At 44.2% G+C, this 24,589-nt stretch overlaps 1 protein-coding gene across 13 annotated transcripts in view; it reads left to right on the forward strand.

The window, feature by feature from the left end:
- The window catches only part of LOC144763708 (uncharacterized), a 2,434,724-nt gene that overhangs the window by 1,600,517 nt on the left and 809,618 nt on the right, over window positions 1-24,589 (forward strand). For all 13 annotated transcript variants that reach the window (XM_078649561.1, XM_078649562.1, XM_078649564.1 and 10 more), the window contains one exon: window positions 5,270-5,341. In XM_078649561.1, the coding sequence (XP_078505687.1) occupies window positions 5,270-5,341 (72 nt within the window). The remainder of the gene's footprint in view (window positions 1-5,269; window positions 5,342-24,589) is intronic.

Consider the following 24,589-nt stretch of genomic DNA (forward strand, 5'->3'; position numbering starts at 1 on the left):
GGGCCCATGTTGTGGAGCGCTTTGTGTGCATGGGTGAGCAGCCTGAGCGTGATCCTCTTGCTGACGGGGAGCCAGTGTAGGTTTCTTAGGTGGGCGGATATGTGGCTGTGGCGAGAGATGTCGAGGATGAGTCGTGCAGAGGCGTTCTGTATGCGCTGAAGGTGTTTCGGAAGTTTGGCTGTGGTTCCTGTGTATAGGGCGTTCCCGTAGTCCAGTCGGCTGGTGACGAGGGCCTGGGTGACCGTCTTTCTGGTTTCGGTGGGGATCCACCGGATGATCTTTTGGAGCATGCGCAGGGTGTTGAAACATGAGGACGAGACTGCGTTGACTTGCTGGGTCATCGTGAGGGAGGAGTCCAGGATGAATCCTAGGTTGCGTGCGTGGTCTGTGGGTGTTGGTGCGGTGCCCAGCGTCGTGGGCCACCAGGAGTCGTCCCAGGCAGATGGGGATTGTCCGAGTATGAGGACCTCCGTCTTGTCCGAGTTGCGCTTCAGACGGCTGTGCTTCATCCATCTTTCATTCCATCCTGGAAGTTAGTTTTGGCGGTGAAAGGGTCTTTAGTGAGGGAGAGTATCAGTTGAGTGTCGGCGTAGGAGATGATGTTGATGTTGTGTTTGCTTGCGATGGTGGCGAGGGGGCTCATGTAGATATTGAAGAGGGTTGGGCTGAGTGAGGAGCCTTGGGGTACGCTGCAGATATTCTTGGTGGCCTTGGAGCGGAAGGGAGGGAGGCGGACTCTTTGGGTTCTGTCGGAGAGGAACGATGTGATCCAGGCCAAGGCCTTTCTTTGGATTCCAGTGTTGTAGAGGTGGGTTATTAGGGTGCGGTGGCAGACGGTATCAAAGGCCGCCGAGAGGTCCAGGAGGATGACAGCGGCTGTCTCCGTTGTCCATCAGGGTCCTGATGTCATCGGTGGCTGCGATGAGGGCGGTCTCGGTGCTGTGGTTGGCTCGAAATACGGACTGGGATGGGTTGAGCGAGTTGTTTGCTTCGAGGAATGCAGTCAGCTGTTTTCTCGATGACTTTAGCCGGGAAGGGGAGAAGAGAGATGGGGCGGAAGTTCTTGAGGTCTTTAGGGTCCGCTGTTGGTTTCTTCATAAGGGCGTTGATTTCTGCGTGTTTCCAGCTTTCAGGGAATGTGACTGACGTGAAGGAGCTGTTGATGACGTTCCGGAGGTGGGGTGCGATGATGGTGTCGGCTTTGTTGAAGATATGATGAGGGCATGGGTCGTTGGGGGAGCCAGAGTGGATGGTGTTCATGACGTGGGTGGTGTCTTTAGTGCTGATGGGGGTCCATGCGCTGAGGCTGGTGGTGGGGGTCGTTAGTTTGGTGGCTGGAGGTGGAGTCTGGGGCCCGGAGCTGTCGTGTATATCTGCAAACTTGCGGTGGAATAAAGTGGCGAGGGAGTTGCAGAGGTCTTGCGATGGTGTGAAGTCGTTGTTGCTGGCGTTGGGGTTGGAGAGCTCTTTGATGATGTTGAAGAGTTCCTTGCTGTTGTGGGTGTTGTTGTCCAGCCGCTCTTTGAACGATGTCCTTTTGGTGGCGCGGATCATCTGGTGGTATTCGCGGGTGGCGCTCTTGAGGACTGTCATGTTTTCTGATGTCCGTTTGTGGCGCCATGCTTTTTCGAGGGTTCGGCATGATTTCTTTGCGATTTTGAGGGCGTCTGTGAACCATGAAGTTTTTCTGTTGTTAGTCTTGCCTAGGGGTTTCTTTAGTGGAGCGAGGTCGTCGGCGCAGTTGGTGATCCACTGTGCGAGATTGTGTGCTGCGTTGTTGGTGAAAGGTGTGTCGACAGGTGGGTTCTGGCTCAGCGATGTGGTCAGCTGGCCTGCGGGGGATCTGTAGCGTGTGGTGGTGGGATGTGGTTTTCTTGAAGGTGAAGTGGATGCAACTGTGGTCGGTCCGGTGTAGTCTGGTGGAATGGCTGAAGGAGACGTGGTTGCTGGTGGAGAAGATGGGGTTGAGCGTGTGGCCAGCGAGGTGGGTGGACGTGTCCACCAGTTGCTTGAGTCCGAGGTTGGCGAGGTTGTCGAGCAGGGTGGAGGTGTTGTTGTCGCTGTTTTTCTCCAGGTGGAAGTTCAGGTCCCCTAGGAGGATGTACTCTGCTGAGGCTAGGGCGTGCAGGCTGATGAAGTCGGCGATGGTTTCGCTGAATTGTGTCCGTGGGCCTGGGGGTCTGTAGATGAGCGTTCCTCTGAGAGTGGTCTGGGGTCGGTGTGGATCTGGAAGTGTAGGTGTTCGGCGGCGGTGAGTGTGTCTTCGGCGTTGGTTGTGACGCTGATGGTGTTCCTGTAGACGATGGCGATTCCTCCTCCAGTTTTGTTGACGCGGTCCTTCCGGGGGATTTTGTAGCCGTCCGGGATGGCTATGGCGATGTCGGGGGCCGAGGTGGCGTTCATCCAGGTTTCCGTGAGGAAGGCGACGTCTGGTGCTGTTGTATCGAGGAGTTCCCGGAGTTCGATGGGGTGTTTGTGGACGAAGCGGGTGTTGAAGAGGATGCACTTGAGGTGGTTGTTATCGTTGCTGTGTTCGGTGGGCGGGGTGCAGGTTCGGAGGCAGGTGAATTTGCAGGCTTGGCAGGTGAAGGGTCCGTGGGTGCGCCTCGGGGTGGCTCGGTGGGAGGCAGCAAGTCGTCCGGTGTTGAGTGTGACGAGGGTGGCGGTGTCGTATCTCAGTCGGGTGCCCTGGCATCGGTTGGTGCCAGGGGTTCCGGTGCTGGGCGTTGTCCAGGCACGGACAGACGCAGACGGGCTTGCCTTTGGCGCGCCAGCGGCGCAGTCGCTGCGCGGCCTCCATAAGAGGTGAAGTGGGAGGGAGGGGCCGCTGGGAGGCGGAGCGGGCGGCCAATGGGCAGGCAGGGGTACAGATGGAAAAAGGGGGCGGGGGAGCAGGAGCGGGGGGGCACAGGGGGGCTGGGGCGCACATGGAGTGCCTAGAAACCAAAGATAGGAAACAGTGAAAATAAATAGACAAATACAGGCGCAATAGACAAATACAGGAGCAATAGACAACTACAGGAGCAACAGCAATTACCGAACGGAATGCACAGACCCTGGGCACACCAGCGGCGAACCCTTGTCATCTCTCGGGTCCCAGAGGGTCGAGCGGCGTGGGGAGTGACTTGGGGTCCTTTCATACTGCCTCACTGGGACTTGAACTTTGCTTTGACTTATCTTATGTGCGCTTCCTTTGAGCCTCTTCACAGCTGTCCTCTTAGGCTTCTTACCTTGAAAACTGCTTTTCTTGTTGCCATCACTTCTGCTCAGAGTGAGTGAGTGAGCTTCAAGCTCTTTCTTCTAAGCCTCCTTTCCTCTCTGTGCATCTGGACAAAGTGGTGCTTCGAACAAGACCCTTGTTCCTCCCTAAAGTTGTCACTCATTTCACATTGGACAGACCCTCACTCTGCCCACCTTTTTCCTGCCTCCACACCCTTCCAAGGAGGAGATACTCCACCTGCTGGACCCCAAACGTGCGCTGGCTTTCTACCTTGACCACAAGAAAGATTTCCTGGTGGACGATCAACTCTGTGTTAGTTATGTGGGTGCCAAGAAGGGTCGGGTTGTACAAAAGTTTACCATCTCTAGATGGGTCATCCTTTGCATAAATATTTGTTATGCTTTAGCTAAAAAGGAACCTCCAGTGGGGCTGTGAGCTCATTCCACTAAAGCTACAGCAGCAACTACTGCTTTGTCACGTGGAGTCCCACTCATTGACATCTGCCAGGTGGGCATCCATGCACATGTTCACCAGACATTACTGTCTGGATAATCAAGTCCGGATGTATGGCTACTTTGCCCGTTCTGTCCTCCAGGACTTTCTGGTGTGATCTTTGTTTGCACTCCCTCCACAGGGGTTGGTATTGCTAGGGTATCTATCCTAAGGTAAATATTCTATTACTAATAGTCTCTTTCAGAAGAACAAGTTACTCACCTTCGGTAATGATGTATCTGTAAGAGACATATATTAGTTATAGATTCCTTACCGTCCACCCATCCTTCCCGCTCTGCAAACTAACTTCTAGGGATAGGGACTCTCTTGCAGGGCCCTAGCGTGGTGCACCAGTGGTCAGTGTCTTTCATGGCTCTGCGCGTCTGGCGTGGAAAGTCGTGTCAGAACTGACATCAGCGCGCAGGGGCGTCAACTAAGTAGGCACGACAGACACAAAGTCCATCGACGCCACCTACCGACACCCCTACCGACGTGCAGGGGTACTGCTAAAGAAAATTATCCAGATCCAGTCTGATGCCTGGTGGTAATCCTAAAGTAAGGAATCTATAACTAATATTTGTCTCTTACAGATGCATCATTAATGAAAGTAACTAACTTGTTCTACAGGCCCACATAAAGCCACCCTTTGTGGCTTTTTATGACCTTGTAAATATGCCCCCCTTTCAAGCACTACTCTGTGTGAAAGGGGCATTCATTCCATGGGTGTTGCTGTGTGTGTTCCCACACCACATTCATGGAACCTGACATATTCTCAGATTTGCAAAGTTTTGTAAACCTTGGAATGCATCAAATTCCATCGCCTCCCCAGAGGAGGCGCAAAAAGGAGAAATATCTCTATTTCTTCTTATTTTTCTTTTTTCTACGTGTGCCTCATTCTGAAGCACTCATAGAAAGAGGAAAACTTCTCTCGTGAGTGTTTCTCTTCACAAAAACAATCACCCCTACAACGCAGACACCCTTGCACCATAGAGCAAGGGCGCTTGTGTTGGCGCATGGCAGCCCATTGTGCACCAGCGCAGGGTAAAAGGATAGGAATGTGCAGTATCTTGTAGGTACAGCGCATTTCTGCCCTTTTCTTTTGATGCATGGGAGCGCAGCAGGAAGCCTTGCCGCGCTGCAGTGCTTCAAAATATTGTAAATGAGGTCTTTAATCTTTCTGCAGATTCTTCACCACCCTCCCTTTACCCCTAAGAAGTTATTATTGTGCTTAATAATGACCTAATATATGTATGTATGTTCTGTGCTGTAACCACCAGAAATATCTTTACTCATGGTAAGTACATTTTCTTCAAGTATATTTCTAGAACATTAACAGCATGTTCATGATTGTGCCTCACACGTTCCTTTTCACTTTGAAACGGCTCAAGAATTTTTTTTAACCCACACAGTTCATGTTAAGCGTTTGCTTATAAAACACCTTTCTTATTTATTCTTCGGGGAACCGTAAAAAGCAGAACACTTTTAATCCAATTTCTTGCAAAAAAAGGTGTTTTCTAGCTCAATATATACATGCTTAATTTCCTCTGTCTCCTTTAGCTTTGTCAAAAATGGCATACATGGAAGCAAAGAAGAATAAAAAATCTCTCAGCTCTATGAGGAAAATGGCAAGTGAGTATCGAAAAAGACTAATGATTCTTAATCAGATCCTCTATTGTCGTTTTGTTTCTTTTCATCTCTTGGCTATAATAACTGATTTATATTTCCATATACATGTTGCTACAAATGAAGAAATCAGACTTTGAGGCAGTTTTAAATCAGACAATCTTGATTTTACCCAAGTGCAAAATGACATAAAAAATTAATGCAAACAAACATGATGATTCTGTAGCTGTTACTTTCAGTGTAGATCAGATCCCCAATTGTAACGTTAGAGACAGTATAGCTGAAAGGAACTCTTCGTTGTAAATCCACATTGGGATTCTAAGTGGCGGAGAACACACAGCACAAGCAGAAAATGTGCCTCGCCCTCAGTCACATTGCTTATTGCAAAGTCATAACACTGCCACACTCTAAGGCATTTGGGTGAAGAACAGTAAAACTCGACAATATTTGCTTCAAAGAAAGACAAAGCAGATTCTCTTAATGGTGATTTACAGGGATCCCTATATTCTTATTCTTAGATCATTCTACTTTAAAAAAACAAGAGGGAATCATGGGCGGTAATTGTGTCCTTCTCACATTGTAGTGTAGTTCCTATCTTCCCAATAGGCTCTGCGCATTGGAATAATACCTACAGCAGTAAAGGCCTAGGCCAGACGTTAACTAGGTCTACTACTGTCGATACTAGACTTAAGTTTTGGGTTTGCCAGCGTAGCTCAGAGTTCGCTAGAAACTTTCTCGAATGTTCAGGAAAGAATTAACTCCCCTGATTAGACAAGAAGGGATTTAGTTTCTGACAACCATAGAACATGACAACTTTGCTCTCCCCTAATCAAGAGTGTATCTCCAGAGTCGTGTGAGCATAAGGCAATTATTTTACTCAGTCAGTACGTGCATTCTTAGTCTCATCAGATTGTAGAGAAAAGGAAGAGACGGGCGTGTTCAATAAAAAGGTGTTATTTATTGATCAGTCTCTTTTCTCGTACAAGAGAAATGGATCGATATTATTGCAATACTTATAGTTAAGTAAAGTGCATACATTAAAAGCAATAGTATAAAATAATACTGTAAAAACATTGATATGGTTTCTGAGCCATATGATGTTTAAAATGATTAAAATATATTTACATACACATATACATTTGACTAAACGTACTCAACTGGTGTTTCTAAATACGCCTACCCCGTGTACCTGACCTAAGTCTAATGCGTGGGCGGGAATAGAAAGTTACAGTTTAAGTTAAGTTTGTTTTTGCCAAGTGAATAACTAAAGAATTCTCTGTGAGGGGTTATTCAGTTCTGTACCTGGAAGTTAGGATGAATGAGGAATGGTATCTCTTTCTCTGCTCTCGATATTCCAGGCTGCCTGCGAGGGCTGCCCAGAAACGCCGGTGCTGGATTCTCGGCAGGAGAAAGCAGCGCGTCTCTCAGCGCGTCAGGAAGGCGGGGCTGTTGCCAGCGGGGTCTGCTCTGCTTCTGGGCTTCGGCAAGTATGGCTGCTCCGTCTCGTCACCACGCGTGTGTTTGCATAGGGCAAGATCGGCAATATTTATACCTTAAAGGTGCCGAGATTGACGTAAGGATGGACATAGATACGTCAATAAAGATGTCATACGACTTGCTCGTTAGCACATTCTTTTACTGAAGTTCTCTGTGAAATCAAAACAATGGCCGCACGGATTTTCCAGGTTGTCATAGGTTTGATTTGTTATGAGAACGTCGTATGCCTTATCAGGGGCTGGAGGAATGTCGCTTGTCTAATTAGATCTCAAGCGTTATGACCTAATCAGATAACACGTTCCTGTGCCGTAGTGTGACTGCGTCAGATAACGGTATCTGCATCATGGGGGCTTGTCTTGCCTCATGGGCTGACTGTTAGTTAACTTGATAGTTAGTTTAACCAGAATAGGGTCAGGAATAGGGGGATCGATTCAGAACCTATAGGAATACATGACACCCACTCCACGCTAACTATGGTCATATTTACTAATCTATGCATAGTATAACATAGTACAACATACTATAGAGTATAGTGTATACCTCACCACCCCAAAATACATAAATGCATTTTGAAATTTTCAAATATACTGAAAAATTGCAGTCATATATATTGTATGCACTTAAGCTATGAATTAAACGCTAAAGTAAACACGCATTTGTAGACATTATTGCTTATTTGGTATATGAGAAATACACATGAAATGGCTCTTAATATGGCTATACAGAAAGAAAGTTCGAGACCAATTCATCACATAATAAAATATTTGTGAACATACCATCGGGCATCCCTCTCTCCTTGAGACTTTGTCAGGAATATCTCCCTTTTAGGAAACAGTTAAAAACCTTCTTATTTCCTAACTAATGACATCTGCTTACCAACTGTTACATGCTGAAAGGTTCTCAAAGGCGCGGAGATACTCCTTCGGGAGATGATCCTAGCGCGATATAAACCCGCAAATAAATAAACTAAAGTTTATAAAGTATCTAAAAATAGAAATCTTAGTTCTCTAGGAATAGTTTCTTACTTTAAGCAGAAGATAAGTGTCCCGAAAATTTTGTAAAAAATAATTTGGGGCTGCTAAAAAATTGCTGTCCGTGAACTGGTGGGAAAAATTGTTCATGTGACTTTATTTTTAAAGTTGAAGGCCGAATTCAGGGAACGCCGTGTGCGAGCTTGCTCAAAAGTCTCTATTTCTGTTCTGGAGAGAACATCATATCATAAGGCTTTCGAAAAAACTGTCAACAGCTTCATGGGAAAGTTCCACTAAGTCGGAAATAGGTGTAACCATGCATTCGTGCGCATGATTGTCTCCATTGACATTCTGATTCGCATTGCTGACAGAAGGTCGTACCTGATCAATGCTGCTTTCATCTTGAACTTCACTACTCTTCAATCGTAGTGGTGAAGATTCCACGAATGCCGTCATCAGGATTGGCAGCCTTTGAGGGCAGCACAAAGCGTGAACCTTGGTAGGAACCAACAATGTATCTGCATCCACTGGCGCATCCGATTGTAGCGTCAGACAGGTGTCTAACACGCATTCTTCTCCGCATAGCAGACATCTCAATACAGGTAAAACACATCTTTGCCACATTGGTCGAAATGATAGAAACCAAGTCATGTTCAGGTCTCTAAGCCGGGAGAGTCCCAGGATTTTTGATATCCGGTCCCGGTATCCAATGGCTAGGATTGTTTCTTCCATTGTCGCGAGAGTTTGATCTGTGACATGGGTTGCCATAACGAAAAATAAGGACTAAGAATAGGATTCCTGCAATTAGTCCCAGGATCAGGGGAAGTCCGCCAAAAATCGAATGGACGAAATCTGGAAAAATACCCAGTATGGCTTTGAATGGTGTTAATGCCATCGAAAATACTGTCTTAAATACCTTTGAGACCCCAGTGGTATCAGAAATATTTAAGATTTCGCTCAGGATTTCCGCGAAATGTACGGGGGAATTAGTTGATAATAATGTATGTATCTCTGCAGTCGTCCTTGCGACTTGTAGATCATACGTTTCTTTTGATGACGAGAGCCTTGTAGGCGTCTGAAGAAGCACTGTTTTCATTCTGCTTAAAGTATCTATTCGAATAGAAGTAATTTTCAAATTGGGCCATGCCCTTGCCTCCCTGTCTGGAAAGGAGCTGGGGAACAAAGAACGTCCACAGCACTTGACCTTCGCAGTCGTAGTGACTAGATAAGGAGTCCCGGGCATAAGACTACAACATTTGCGATCTACAATAAGAATGTAACTCCCATTATAGAGTCTTTGAAAGAATGGTTCTATTTCAGTTGCAGGTGCGCCTTGCTGGTGACATGAAAGGTTGTATGAATTCCCTTCACAGGCTCCATGCAAACTAATTCCGTTACACAGAAGCGTGCCGCTTAGTGACATGGCACAATTGTTGCCACTAAGAAACACTTTCTGTCCTTTATTACTGACACATGCATGTGAATAGGGCAGGTTCCAAGTTGTTTTAAGGTACCCCTTCCCCAATTTCTCGTACATGCCAGCCTGTATATATTTTTGGCAGTATTGAAACCTGAAGGTTGAGATTGGAATATTTATGATTCCGTGGATTATCCATTCACTGACAGGTCGTTCTGACATTGTCATTGGTAATCTTTCTAGTTTTTCAATGCTCAAGATTGTATAATCAGCACCCTTTTGCGCCATACCGATTTGTCTATCAGTAAGGTTAAAGATTTGGAATAGTGACGTTGTGTTGATTAAACGCCAAGGCACATAGCCTGAACGCAGATTTTGTAACGTCCAGCCAAGCTGTACAATAGAACGCAATTGTGACTGACCATGTTGTAATAACAGTAAGTCTTGCGATAATATATCGATTGCTGAAGACACAATGCTGTCCAATGAAAAAATTCTGGAGGACAGAGTCATTAACCCATTGTCCACTACAGAAAGTGATTTTTCCAAATTAATACGGTCAATTTCCCGTATTCTCTCTGCTGTTTCAATTTGATTTACCTTCCAGGCCTCATTGTATGCTGCATATACAGAGGCTGCTATGAAACGCTTTTGACGCTGTTTGCGTGGTCCCATTATGAAATCACGCAAGTCAGCACCATCAGTAAGTAAAGTTAGGTGTTGCTTAATTTCAGGCAGTGTGGAAGTTTGTAGCCACTGAAGGCATAATTTGCCCACACTGTAGGTTGTTATTATCCCTGGGTGATGTCTTTGAGGATATCTAGGGTCTGGCCTGGTCATTTTGAACCCCTGTGTTTTATTCAGGAATCTGTCTTGACAGTTATTTGTATCTGTGGGCCAGATCAACCATTGTTTCCAATCAGGATGTGTTCTGTTTTGGTTTAATATATGGTTTACGTCTATCTCTTCATCCGTATCAGAGCTATTGCTAAACATTGTTGGCTTTGGAATAGACGGTTTATTTAAATCTTTGATTTTGGCTAGGCCAAGACAGGTGGTTTGTTGAACAGTGTCATTTAAAAATATCATTTGTTCTGGGATCATGCAAGCTCTAAACAAAGCTTCTAAACCCTGTACTTGCCATTCTTTTGTACCCCAAACACTTTTCAAATCAACATTTTTGTCCCAATAATCAAATCCAAAAGTATTCATTTCTTCGAAGAATGAATCTGAATATATCAACTTTGTGTTGGTTAACATGGTTTTCATCCCTGTCTTGTTTGACAATTTAAAATAAAATGTTTCAGCATTACTTGTGTTAAAACCTGAAAAATATGAATATTTGTCGTAAACGGTTCTTGAGCTCCCTTTTGGAGGTGTTGCACAATGTTCCCATTGATTATAATTTAAAACATTTCTAGGTTGTGCAGATTTATGTAAAAAATGGTTACCATAGTGGTTATAGCAATACATACTATCATAATTTGTAGAACCTTGCAAATAATCATGTTTTGTAAATTTAGCAGACATTACTAAGTCAGACATCATGTTATTAATGCTTTCGAAGTCCCAATCATCAGCAAATGAGTTTGGCTTTGCAAAGTCACTCAAGGAGATCTTGATTTGGTGTGGATATTTCAGGATCTCGACCGGACCATAAATTTCATAGTCAGTGTTGTCCCAGGCTACCCCACCAGGTATAGGATTGGCTGTGAAGTTGGCTGAAGAAAGTTCTCTTTTCTCAACGTGTGAAGATGTGTGTGGTTTGAGGACCAAGTTGATGTTCTGACTTGCTGTGTCCATTTTAGCATATTTTCCCTCAATGAAGCGTCCCAAAGTTAATACCATGATGAGCCAAAGTATGAGGATAAATGCACCAAAACCCACCCAAAATTCAATCCATGGAGAAATCAGATATGTTTCTTTCAGTTGGTTCAAAAGTTCCTTAGCTTTGTCTTTAAAGGATTTTGATGATGGCTGTGTCTTTGATTCACTGAGGCTTTCAGAGGAATCATCGAAGTTGATGAAGTAGCCGGATGCAGTTCTGTCAATTGTTCCAATTGGTTCAGGATTCTTGTTTCTTGCATTTTCACTTGGTACTTCATTGTAGATTGGTGTGTCTCTGCTAAATGTTTTTATTTGGGTTTTCAGAGGTCTGAGTTCTATTGCATCGTTGCATAGTCCTTGTTGTTCTTCTGTAGGCGTTTCGAATGTGATGAGCCTCTTTGTTAGGACCTCTGTACTGGTAGCAAACCTTGGTGTTCTGCTACTTATTGGGAGTCCACTTGGCCTACTGTTTGTTATCGGCCACATGTTGTGGTTTTACCAGGTCGATGGATACAACTCGGTTCTCCTTTTTACCAGCAAGTGGCGGTAGTACAACTGATCTTGTCCCGTTGACAGACAAGACAGGAACTGCTTTTCTGTAAGAAGGCCCAAATTCCTTCTTTACCGCGATCTTCTCCCTGACTAGATCCCCGACTTTTGGAATCCAGACAGGTCTTGCTGGGACAGGTGGTGATTCTTCAGTGGTTGTTGGCTGTTGTTTCAACTGTATGTTGCTCAGGTCTTTTCTTGTTTTGTTTAAGTCCTGCAAAATAGCCAAACGGTCTTTGACATCAAAGCTTTTTTCTTTAACCACTGAAGTCTGACTGTCGAGGTCAGAGATAATCATTCTAGTTCCGAATAATAATTCGTACGGACTGAATCCCTTCAGAGAATTTCTTGGCAAGTTATTTAGACTACGTTGGACACTTATTAGATGTTTGACCCACCCAGCTCCCGAACCTAATATCCTTTCCATTATAGATTGCTTTCTGCCTTGGTTTTTTCTTTACACCATCCCGTACCCTCAGGAAGGAAGTGAGAAGATTCCCGCTGGACTGTGCTCATTCGGCCATGTTTCCCCCCAGGCTGGTGGGCTTGAGTGAAAACAATGGTCGAACGTAGCATGCTCTTAGCGTATATGCCATTTAGACTCGCAAATCTTTGTATAACAGTCCGGACGTCAGCCGAGTGCTGGTGATCTACATTATAAGTGGAAACTAGCCTGTATATGTTAATCGCAAGCCCTGCTTTTTATTGGTCATATTATCTGCCTTGATACGACGAGGTATTAAACTGTTTCTCTCCCCACAAACATGGTGTAATGCAGGCTCATGCCTGGCCACCAGTACCGTGATTGTAATTCTTCCAGAGAATCTTTCAGTTTGAGGTGTCTGAGACCCTCGCCCATATGTGCGTCTGCGATTAACAAGCTTCTCCTGTCCATGTTTGGAATCACTCTATCCCCCACTCCAGGGATTCGAGCAAAAGGGACGGAGTTTGCATCGATTATGTATGTATAATTGAGTGGATAGTTGATCGGTAACGCTGAGCAGTCGCCTTTTGATGACGTTTTCACCGCCAGCACTGTTTCACCGTCAATGTATTTTAATGTACGCTTTTTTCGAACTACGGGAGCCGATTTAGTGGCTGCCGCTGCGGCTGTTTCAGCCAATGAATTCCCTACAACGTGAACGCCATCACGCTGATGACTCAGTGAGTGTGTCACGTGAGTCCTTGGTAGTTCTTTTTGTAAAAGAGCTATTTGTTCCCAGAGCAATTTCTGCTTTATTGGTGCATCTGTGTCATCTTTGTAACCGTTCTGAATCCATGTCTGCAAATCCTTGTTATATGATTTGACGCAGTAATATGAATCTGACACTATGAGTGTCGGGAATTCGCAATCCGCATTATCTAGCGCCATTTTCAATGCTATTATTTCAGTTTGTAGTTCTGAATTAGTTTCTACTGAGTGTGATTTTGTTAATAGAGGTCTTAGTTTACCTCCGCGCCACACTTCTTTTGTAATCTCACATGTGGGGTTGTATGCATGTTCTCCCCAAACGGAGGGTTGAGCATGTCCGTCTGTATAGATTACACAGGCGTAATGTCGTAGAGGCAGAATGTCGATTGGCAGAGGATACGTCTTTTCATATTTTAGATTTTTTAATTCTTCTAGTTCTGGATCAAAGTAGTAGTATACTTTGTCCGTTGTGATTGAATTCACCCATTGTATCCATTCCGGATTCAATGTTATTGTTGGTAAATTACACGGTGTTGTTAGTGCCTCAAAGGCTGATTCTGCTGTTCTGTCTGTGATATGTCTACCGTCAGCTATGTCTTTTTCTCTAGATATTGCGGTTTGAACTGCACGAATGATTTTTTCTGTATTACTGAATTTCTGTTCAGCTTCTGTGTACAAGTGTGATTTGAATGCAATTGGTACCTTTTCTCCCTCATTAGAGGTTAGGTATGTGAATCCGCATCTCCCTGGGATGACTCGAATCACAAGATTGCGTGTGTTATCACGTGTTTCTAATTTTGTTTTAATTAGCATGTCTGTTTGTAAGGATCTCAAAATTTCCGTGTGTGTTTGAGTCCAATTGGATCTTTTAAAGTCTGGTTTAATTAGATCATAAAGGGGTTTGACCCTTTCTGCGTAATTTGCAATGTATGTTCTTCCGAAATTTAGGAAGCCTAGAATTGACTGTAGGTTTTTTAGTGTTTTAGGAGCTTGGATTACGGCACATTTCTCTAGGAAATTGTCTGCCAGGCTTTTACCTTCACTTGATAACTCATATCCTAAGAATAGGACTGTCAGATGGGCAATTCTGGATTTTTTAAAGTTGAATTTGTAACCCTCCGCTGCAAACCCAAGTATTATGGTGTTCACTCTTTTTAAGTGAGTATCCAAGTCATCGTCTGTTAAGTAAATGTCATCGACATAAGATAATGCTTCATCATCATATAGTTGCAGTAATTCTGTTACTCTCGCTGAGAATACCCCCGGGCTGTTCTTGTACCCCTGGGCTAACCGACAGAATTGCTTTCGAGTGCCATTTACTGAGAATGCAGTTAAATATCTGCTCTCTGGTGCTATGTTTTGACAAAAGAATCCATTGGAGATGTCCAAGGTTGTTTTGTATTTTTTGCGCACTATGTTATTCATTAGTGCAGCACTGTGTGAGTTTTGCACTGCAAAGGTTTTGCAACATGTGTTAAGGTGTCGGTAATCCAAAACTAGACGATATGAATTGTCTGGTTTGGAGACCGGAAACAAAGGATTGTTCATTTGTGAGGTGCAAGTTTCAATCACCCCCTGGTATTCTAGCTGATCTAGTATTTCATTTACCTGTTTTTTAGCTTCTTGCTTAATTGGGTACTGCCTTTGTGCAGTAGGTTGTGATTTTAACTGGATTTTGTGAGGAGGAGAATCCTCATCCCATCCTACATGATTTTTATATAAAGCAGGTGCTAAGGCCACTGCCCACTTTCTAGCAAGTGTGTATTTTTTATGAATCGGGATTTGATTCGAGAAGGCAGGCATAATTACTTCTTCGCCATGAGGGCATTCCCTGACAAACTCTGGTGGCCAGTCTTTTTCAGCTAGACGGATGTCATAACCCTTGGAGAGGTTATCCCAAAATAGTCCCCTTATTTTCCTAGTCTTATCTCCCTCTATACGTAATGTTATCTCGTATATCTTGTGGGGTTTGCTAACTCTGGTGTCTGCAGTTTCCACTTGAAGATATTCATTCGTGTCCACTGTCTCCAGATGATTCATAAGGACTTTGCGAGCTATGCTCACTTCTGCTGCGCTGTCTAGCATTGTCTGAGCCCACTCTCCGTTTTTCAGTTGTGTCCTCAGTATTCTCGGCATTGTTAACTACCTTGATACTGGCTACCTTCTTTTTTGGAAATTGTAATTTCTTTTTTTGTTGAGCAGGTTCCTTGTCTTTGGACTTGGCGTGCTCTTCTCTTTGTTCTGATCGTCCTCTTCTTTCCGATTTCTGCGAGGAAGTCTGAAAAGATTGAGAGGGACGTGTATCAATGTCTTGATATATATCAGGTTTTTTAATATTATCCCTATTTCTAAGGTTATATCTTTTCCCAGAGGGGTCACTCTGGGGTGACCTGTGTCTCTGGTTCGGAGATTTCTCCCTTCGCCTAGGAGACCTTCCTCGGGACTGAAATTTCTTTTCTTTTGGATTGGATTGTTTGTTTCCATATCAGTTCTTTTTTGGTGAATTATTATTAAAAAATATTTTTTCTGGACTTTCAGTCAGTTGCGGTTTTACTGGTATTCCACCTAAACTATCTCTACCTAGTTCTTCATAGGATTTTTCTATGATTCTGGCAATTTCAGCTGGTTGGTCTGCTATATCTGTCTCTTTTAACCTCTGGCGGATCGCCACGTTTGCTGCTTCACCTTTTATATTGGCTAATAATATAGCCGAGACCTGCTTGAAGTCTTTCAGTAATTTCATACCAAGAGTTAAAGCTGGTTCTGGACCGTATTCATCTTGAATTTGTTTTAGCACATCTGGTATTACCGAAATGGATGGAACACCGTGCGTTTTTGTGTAGATTGAAGCAAAGACTGTACCCCAAGTGTCACAGTCCTCTATGTGTGGTGCGATTCCCATTGGGAGACATATAGTCAGAATCCTGTGTTTTTCTAGCGGGGTGGTGTCAGGAAACACCGCCTCTATTTGGGTGATTTTCTGTGCCAACCAAAATGGTATCTGTTCCCGTTTAGCCGGAACTTTACCTAGGCAGGATTGGATGTTCCGTGGTGTGATTTTATTTGTGTTCCCCTGGTGAGGGGTCAGCTGTGGAAGTTTAATCGCTGGCTGAATTGTTGAAGTCCGCATTACATACTGGACTAATTGTCTATGAATTTTTAGTAATTGTTTTAGCTGTATTAACAGCTCTCCTGTAGACATTCCTTCGATGTCTGGGTGTGGTGTGTATCCGGCTAAGACCGGCCACGTTGCTCCTGGTCTACCTAAAGGACCGAGCCTGGTGATGTGATTATTATGTATTAGGGCGCCATCAAATAAGAGCAAATGCTCTTGGAATTTGAGTGGTACTTCCACCTCCTCGAAAGGAGTGTAAATGTCGGGTGGAACCTCTATTTTGTAATAGTGGAAGTACTTTGTTACAGCATTTGCTGCTGGAAAATGTATCCATGTATAGTATACCTCTGTCTGCCGATATTCGTGTGCCTCAATTACGAATATGACTGTGCCACCTCTAGGTGTCAGTCCATTTTCTATAAGTTTTAAGGTTATAGATTTCCTTTTGGCGACCGGGATGAGTATTATATCCCCGTCCGCATCTAGTGCTGCAGTATCAGCTGCTGCTATTTCAGCTGCTAATCTAACTGCCTCTCTTTCTTCATCACTGTCTCCCATTTTACCAACAGGATGGTATTATGTTTGTTTGCAGATCAGGTTTCTTATGGAACAAAGATTAGATGCACAATATTTTGGAACTGTTTATCCTTCAACGTTGACTATACCAAGAACCTTACATAGGAGTTCCCTCCTGCGAGGTTTTGGAGGATATTACCTTTCACCCACTCCAGACGTCTTTGGAGTATTTGGGAAAAGGGGTCTGAGTGAGAAAGCACGACTGAGTTACTCTAAATGTCTTACGTTAGTTTTATCGCCCTTTCCAAACGTGTTGGGCGCCATGTAGTGTAGTTCCTATCTTCCCAATAGGCTCTGCGCATTGTGGTAAATAAATAAATAATACCTCTATTTTTGACTGGATATAACAATAACAGATAGCTCAATAAATAAGAGTCAAGATTCGAGGTAGTAGGAGTTTGCAGGTTTAATACAGCATAAGGACAGGAACAGGACAACCTGCACGGGCAAGATCTGGGATGGCTAGCAACTTTTAATAACAGTGCACAAGCATATATACTAAAACAATTGCATTACAGTGCATACAGTAGGCGTAGCAGTGGGTGGGGTTCGTAGCAGTCGCGAAAGATAAGGGTGAAAGTAGGTGTAACAGGAGGCGTGTACATAGACATGTGATGTAAACGTAACAGAATATGTCATAAATGGGGCGGAAACATGGAGGGGGCTACCTAAGGAGCCGGGACCTCTAACCTAGTGGTGCGCACAAACTGACAATGACGTGTGACTAGGGAGAAGCTGGGGCTATGACTTCTGCGCTAAGAGCAGAGACTGAAGTCTGGAGAGTCAGAGCGACATGTACCTAAACACTATCTAGTATCTGATGTTTAGAGAACATGTTGATAGAATCCAAAAGTTATCAGGGTAAAGGCTAACAGACTCTAAGACTGGTGCATGCATTATTCTACATGTAGTACGTGTTGGGGAATATTAAATGACCATTAATACAGTATTTCTCTTACATGGAGACGTAAAGGCTAGACTGTGACGGAAACTATTGATGCGATTCAGTAGCTTAGGAATGCAGAGAAGGAGAGCTGGACTGATAACTGGAATCATAACATACTCTTGGCAGACTGGCAGGCAGAGCCAGGACGAGCCGGGCACTGTGAGACAGGAAGTAAGTGAAGGGTCAGGGATACAGGTGGGGGCTGTATCGCTCCTCAGCGAGGGTTCAGGAGACAGGAGCTGAATCTGATGTCCGGGCCCTTTTGAGGCCTAGAAACGGTGACTTTACAATGAAATAACGTGCACACTGTGAAACGTGGCAACGTAGCTTTACATAGGCCTGATATTCGTAGCTTTCACGAGAACTGGGAACTGGCATACTAGAGATGGACACAACTATAATTGCTTAATCGATCATGGGGAATACATATGCATATTATTCATGCACATATAACATAGGATGGGGAACACGTAGGGACACAGAACATGGCAAAATTTACTTTTCCACATTCCCTCCTTGTCACTACGTTTCCATCAGGAAACATCAATATTCATGATACCATCTATCATTTCATACAGTATCATTTGCTCGTCTCGAATTGTCTTGGAACGGGATTTAGGACGGGACTTGGGACTAGGAATACAAGAGGTAGCACAAATGCCGCAAATCGCAGGGCCACATTGTATACAGAGGCAGCAACTGAATATGATCGCTACTGCAATACCTAGAAATGACAATACTTTCCATCCCCAGGCAGAAATTATACTCCAAAACCAACCGGACCATGTCCAGGTACCTGGATTCTGGTGTAACTGATGGGCAATTTTATGAAGTCTGGTTATAGCTGAATAAACAGACGGCGCGTTATTAGGAATAAAAATGCAGCAACTAGATCCGATGACTCTACATGCTCCTCCTCTATCGGCCAGTATGACGTCAAGAACGAGACGATTTTGGAGCACGACAAATCTCATAGCAGATTGCTCTTCGGTTAAGTTACCTAGAGCAGAGGCAGTCTCATTGACTACTGCTTCAAGGGTTCTGGTTAATCTACGTATTAACTTACTATTCTGGATAGGGCCTATAAAGAAGAAGAATCCTCTATTGAAATCTGTATACTGTTCTAGAGCAGTTTCAGTTTGATCGACAATCGGGGACTCAATCTCCCTTCTATGTCTGATGTGTACTAGATGTGTGTTTCTATGATAATCGGACGGGGCTAGGAAAACTGGTGGCAGTAGGAAGGCAATGTAACAGGTTCCCTCCCAATCGAGGGGCAGACGAACATATGCGGTCTGACCACAAACAAAATAAGAATGACGTGAAGCTTTGAAAATAGATTTCCCACTGTCTCTATACTTGATAATAGTAGTACAATCACTGTGTCCTACATGTACGGAACCATTATTTCTAACACATAATTCGCCTTTGACTGGTAGTACTGAAATAGCAGGTAAGTCTGGAGTAGGATCAGACTGAACATTCAGGACCATAAAATTCGAAGAATAATTACCCAAATTATAAACTTCATTTTCTAGATCTAACCCTATTCTGTGGGGAAGACCTTGCTTGTCTGGAAAACATGTACTGTTCAGAAAGGACATATCAGTTGAAGATGACGTTAACGTGGACCATGCTCCACACGAACCATTATGTGAAAACGGATAAGGAAAGAGTGGCAGAACTCCCTTAGGTGTCTGGAAAGGGGGGAGTCGACCACACACCCAACAATTAGTGGCATTGCTGGTCTGGTGTGAATAATGCAACATACGGATAAATGAATTGTTGCGCATAGCAAGACGATAAGATAGTTCATGAGGAGGCAGATCACTAAACGTGTGCTCTACTGTAGCATTAGAAGACTTATTTACATGAGAAATTGGAAAACATAAATGAAATGCATAACTCGTGCGGGTAACCATTAAGCTGAAAAATAATATGAAACTTAGAAAAACGATACATCGGATTGAGTTTTGACTAACTCTCTCACTATGGGGGTCTATTTCATACATGTCAGAAACCTGTCTAACCGTTTCACCTAGGGGAGGACTTAGACAATTAAACTGGCTGACTTATTTTACTAGACCGTAACTTCTTTTTATACTCCTGCTGCGGAGTTTCCTCTAACAGGGGAGGCTTGGTATCAATGTCATTTGCGGGACAGTCCTTGAGAATAGTATTTTGGCAGTCTTTAGGTAAAATGCAATTCTTGGCAAAAGTTTTAGGTTTTAGTCCATGAAATTTCTTGACGTGAGACAGATGGACCCACCCCTTACGGCCCTCCAACTTCACGGCCGTACGGGTGGTCAGAAGGACTTGCTTCGGTTCCTTCCAGCGAGGCTCCAGCGGACTTGAACGATCGAAATTGCGGACGAGGACCAAGCTTCCTGGAACGATTTCATGCGGTTTCACCTCGGTATTGTCTGGAAATGCGGCGGCAACCTGTGAACGACAAGAGTGGAGGGCAGACATCAAGGAAGCTAGGTAATCTGTCAGCATATTACTGGAAACATCTGTAATACTTCGGGGTCTGGGTGTACCCCACATGTTTGGGGGGCGGCCGAATACGACCTCATACGGGGACAGACCTGATCTGGAATGTGCGACCATGCGCATATAAAATAGGGCGACTGGCAGGGCTACTAGCCAGTCTACACCTTTCTCTTTGCATACTTTGGCAATACGGATTTTCAAGGTTTGATTATGTCTCTCTACGAGACCGGCTGCTTCTGGATGGCGTACACAATGAAACTTCCACTGGTACCCTAACAAAAGGGAAACGTGCTTCATTAGTTCGGATGAGAATGGCTGGCCGTTATCAGAATACACGACCCTAGGGAGTCCGTAGCGGGGGAAGAATTCACGAACCAACTGCTTGGCAGTGGTCGCGGCTGTGTAATCTGGGACTGGATATGCTTCTGTCCACCTGGACAAAGCGCATACAACTACAAGGACATACTTGAAACCTCGACATCGCTCCATCTGAATATAATCCATCTGGAGGACTTCAAAAGGGTGGTCAGGGGGCTGGAATCCACCTTGTTCCACCGGGACACTTTTACCTGGATTAAACTGACAACATATCATACAGGTACGGACTTTCTGCTTGGCTGCAGCTCGTAAATGCTTGTTGAACCAAATGTTCTGGATACTGTCTAACATGGCTTTTTCTCCTAAATGTGCAGGACTATGTGCGGTATTGATAATGACTTGAACCATTGAGTCGGGGAGAAACCATGTGGCTTTTCCCTTCGTCAACCATCCTTGATCTGTCTGGACCCCTCCTTGTTCGGACCATTTCTCGATTTCATCGGGAGTAGCATGTGACTGGATATCTATGACATCTTGAGTAGGGTCCTTAACTGTCATACATGTAGTCCGTTCTAGAGTGTATGTCGGTGTCTTGTTAACTGGTATGTCTGGTGTCTGTGCTGTAAGCTTGGCTGTTCGATCCGCTAGATCATTACCTTGGGAAATAATGTCAGTGACTTTCGTATGTGCTTTGCACTTCATGATAGCGATAGATGTCGGTAAATGTATTGCATCTAACAGAGCCTGAATAAGGAGACCATGCTGAATCTTGGTTCCATGAGAAGTCATAAAACCTCTCTCCTGCCAGAGCACTCCGAAGTCGTGTACAACTCCGAATGCGTAGCGTGAATCTGTGTAAATATTAACTTTCAGGTTCTTGGCGTGTATGCAGGCTTGAGTCAGAGCAACTAGCTCTGCGGCTTGAGCAGACAGAGTGTCAATACGGTGTGTTTCAATAACTTTAGTGTCAGTAGTCACTGCATACGCGGCTACTAGTTCTCCTGTACTCGTTCTCATACATGAACCATCCACATAAAGTGTCAGGTCGGGGTCTGGTAATGGAATATCTGTCAGGTCTTGTCTCGGCTTAGTCATAGTGTTAACAACTTCCACACAATCATGTGTGGCAGGACTTGAAATAACTGATGGTAACAGTGTAGCAGGATTCAGAACATTGCAGCGTCTGATTTCTATGTGAGGCTGGAACAGTGTCAATTCATAACCTGTTAAACGTGCAATTGTCAAGTGCTGGGTCTGTGTTCGGTTTAAAAGAACTTCCACGGAGTGTGGAACTTGTACTGTCAAGGAATGTCCTAATACTATGGAATCACTTTGTCTGATAGCTAGTGCTGTGGCTGCAACTGACTTGAGGCACGCAGGCAGAGCCTGGGCTACTGGATCTAGTGTGCTCGAAAAATAAGCACAGGGCTTGTATTGTCCTGCTTGATCTTGTGTAAGAACAGATAATGCTGTACCATTACGTTCTGTGACAAAAAGTGTAAAAGACTTACTGTAGTTCGGTGTAGCTAGAACGGGAGCTTGGCATAAAGCTTTCTTTAGCTCATTAAAACTAAGTGTATGTTCAGATGTCCAAGGGAGGATAGTCGATACGGCTGCCTCCTGTGTCGTTAACTGTATCAGTGGTTTGGCTAGAAATGCATACTGAGGAATCCATTGTCTGCAATAAGAAGTAAGGCCGATAAAAGCACGTACCTCCTTCTGTGTCTTGGGCTGAGGAAGACTCGCTATTAACTGGATACGGTCAGGTGTCAACTGCCTACCCCACTTGGACAGTAAGTGGCCTAAGTAGATCACTTGCTGGACACAGAATTGAAGTTTTGAAGGGGACACCTTGTGCCCCATCTCGGCTAGGAAATACAGAACTGTGAGTGACGCTCGCTCGCAAGCAAGTTCAGAACGGGCTGTGATCAGTAGATCATCGACATACTGGAGCAGGGCAGTGTCAGCTGGCATGTGAATATTGTCTAGTTGTCTTTTAAGTGCTTGACTGTAAATACTAGGACTTTCTGTGAAACCTTGAGGAGCTCGTGTGAATTTATAGCTCCTTCCATTTAAACAAAAACCGAAAAGGTACTGGCTATCTGGATGAATTGGGACACTGAAAAATGCGTTCTTGAGGTCTATGACCGTGAAAAATGTGGCTTCAGAATCAATGGCTGTCAATAAAGAAGAAATATCTGGGACTACTGGGTACTGGGGAATGATACATTTATTGAGTTCTCGAAGGTCAATTACTAATCGATATACTGGGGGTGCATTTGGATCAGTACGTTTCATGACTGGAATGATCGGAGAATTACATACATTGGAGTTAGTTTCTACAACTACTCCTTGAGCCATGAGCTCGTCAATAATTTTGGATAAGGCTGCTACAGCCTCAGGTGGCAGTCTGTACTGTCTGATTCGTGGCAAGACTATACCTTGCTTGAGAGTCACACGATGGGGTGTGATTTGCATGAAGCCAACATCAGTTGGACCTTGCGCCCATAGATGCTGCGGAACATTAGACAATCTCGGATCAAAATCCCGTAAAACATAGTGACCCTTGAAGTCACGTAAAAACAAACGTATTCCCTCTGGGGAACAGCAAATAACTGCACCTAATTCTTTCAGTGTCTTAATGCCTAACAAATTTTCTGGACATGACTTCGTAAGCAGTAGATCAGTAGTTCGGGACAATGGACCTACTTCTAGAGTAACTGGTTTGGAAATCTCGTTAACAATAGGCTTTCCTGAAAATCCAAGGGAAACATTTCTAGAGCCTGAGAGCGGAGCCCCTGGAACCTCATCGTGACTTATGGTAGTCCTACTTGCCCCTGTATCAATCAGAAACTTTCTGTCTTTCCCTAATACTTGACTGTGAACATAGGGACCTTCTTGATCTACAGGAATCTCGATGAGAGGCAAGCCTACCTCCCTCTCTAGGCTGTTTCATGAATACTGCTGGTACTCTGGATACTCGGACTGTGCATACTGGTACATCTGCTGTGTAACATGTTGTGTTGCAGCGATAGGCTGCGGTGCTGGAACTGTCTGTTGTGCATTCTGTGGTGTCTGAGAAGTCTGTGGTACTTGTTCCTGTCTAGGCGGACGTGGTCTTTCTTTAGTTTTACCGGTAGCTATATTGTGTTTCAGAACTGCACACTCGTTTATAAAATGACCTGGCTGTTTACAATAATTGCAGGTCCCTTTAACGGGAGCTGCAGGATGACTGGCTTGATTCGGACCCCTCTTCTGACTGTCTTGTGGAACAGATTGTGCAACTAGTACTTTCATTTTCGTGTCTTTCATACGTTTCCTTTCATGATCTTGCTCTTCTCTGATTCTATTCTGATGATACTGGAGCATCTGTAACATTTGGGACGGAGTATTAGCTTGCCAGGTACTTTCGACTTTCAAAACTCGGTTTTTAACTTGTGGACTCGAATTCTCGACTAGTTTAGTAACAAAAAGATGAGGGTATGACTCACTACTTGTCTTGAGACCACTGTTAATGCTAAAGCATTTCTCAAATCTAGAATAAAAATCACTAGTATCTTCGTCTTGTTTCTGTTTACAGGCTGAGATTGCATCCCAGTCTTCCTTTTTCGTGGCTAATAATCTTGGCAAAACTTGTATTAACAGTTCAGGTAATTCTTTACATTTACCTCCTAGACCGGTACCTGGTACACGTGTATTTTCTTCAGCTTCTAGAGCTGTCCAATCTATCTTTTTCTCTCCCACCTCCCAATCTTTTTCCTTGAGTTTTTCGTATATGCCCGCAGGCAACAGGACTTTTAACATTTTAATTATATCTGGATACGTATATTCTCCCATACGGAGCATGTCCTTTAATTCTCGGTGGAACCCTGCTGGATCTTTGTCGTGACAGGGAATTAATTTCTTCATTTCTAAGAGTTCCATCTTGGTAACTGGGGTGTAAACAAATACTCGTTGCATTTCACCACCCGCTGTCCTAACTGGGTGTACTTCTCGTAACGGATGCTGTCTGTCTATATAAAACGGTTTACTTTCTGGAGGTGAGACATGAACAAAATGTGGGTTCAAAAACGTTCTATATTTATGGCGCTGTTCTAGAATGACACTAATTAAATCGGTACCTAAACCTTTCCATCTATACTGGAGTAACTCGTTCAGGATATCATGTAACGGACCTGGATCAGAATGTTGACCCTCATACAGTGTAATGAGGTGCTGGATCATATACATACCCACCAGTCGCTGCTCGGCTGGGGGCAGTTTCAGAAACATTTGTGCCACTATTTCGTCTGGAAAAGTGGTAGAATCAGTAATCCATCGGACTGCTGATCGGGCTAGTTCTTGTTCATGCAT

The sequence above is a fragment of the Lissotriton helveticus genome, chromosome 6, assembly GCF_964261635.1.
Source record: "Lissotriton helveticus chromosome 6, aLisHel1.1, whole genome shotgun sequence".
Taxonomy (NCBI): Eukaryota; Metazoa; Chordata; class Amphibia; order Caudata; family Salamandridae; genus Lissotriton; species Lissotriton helveticus.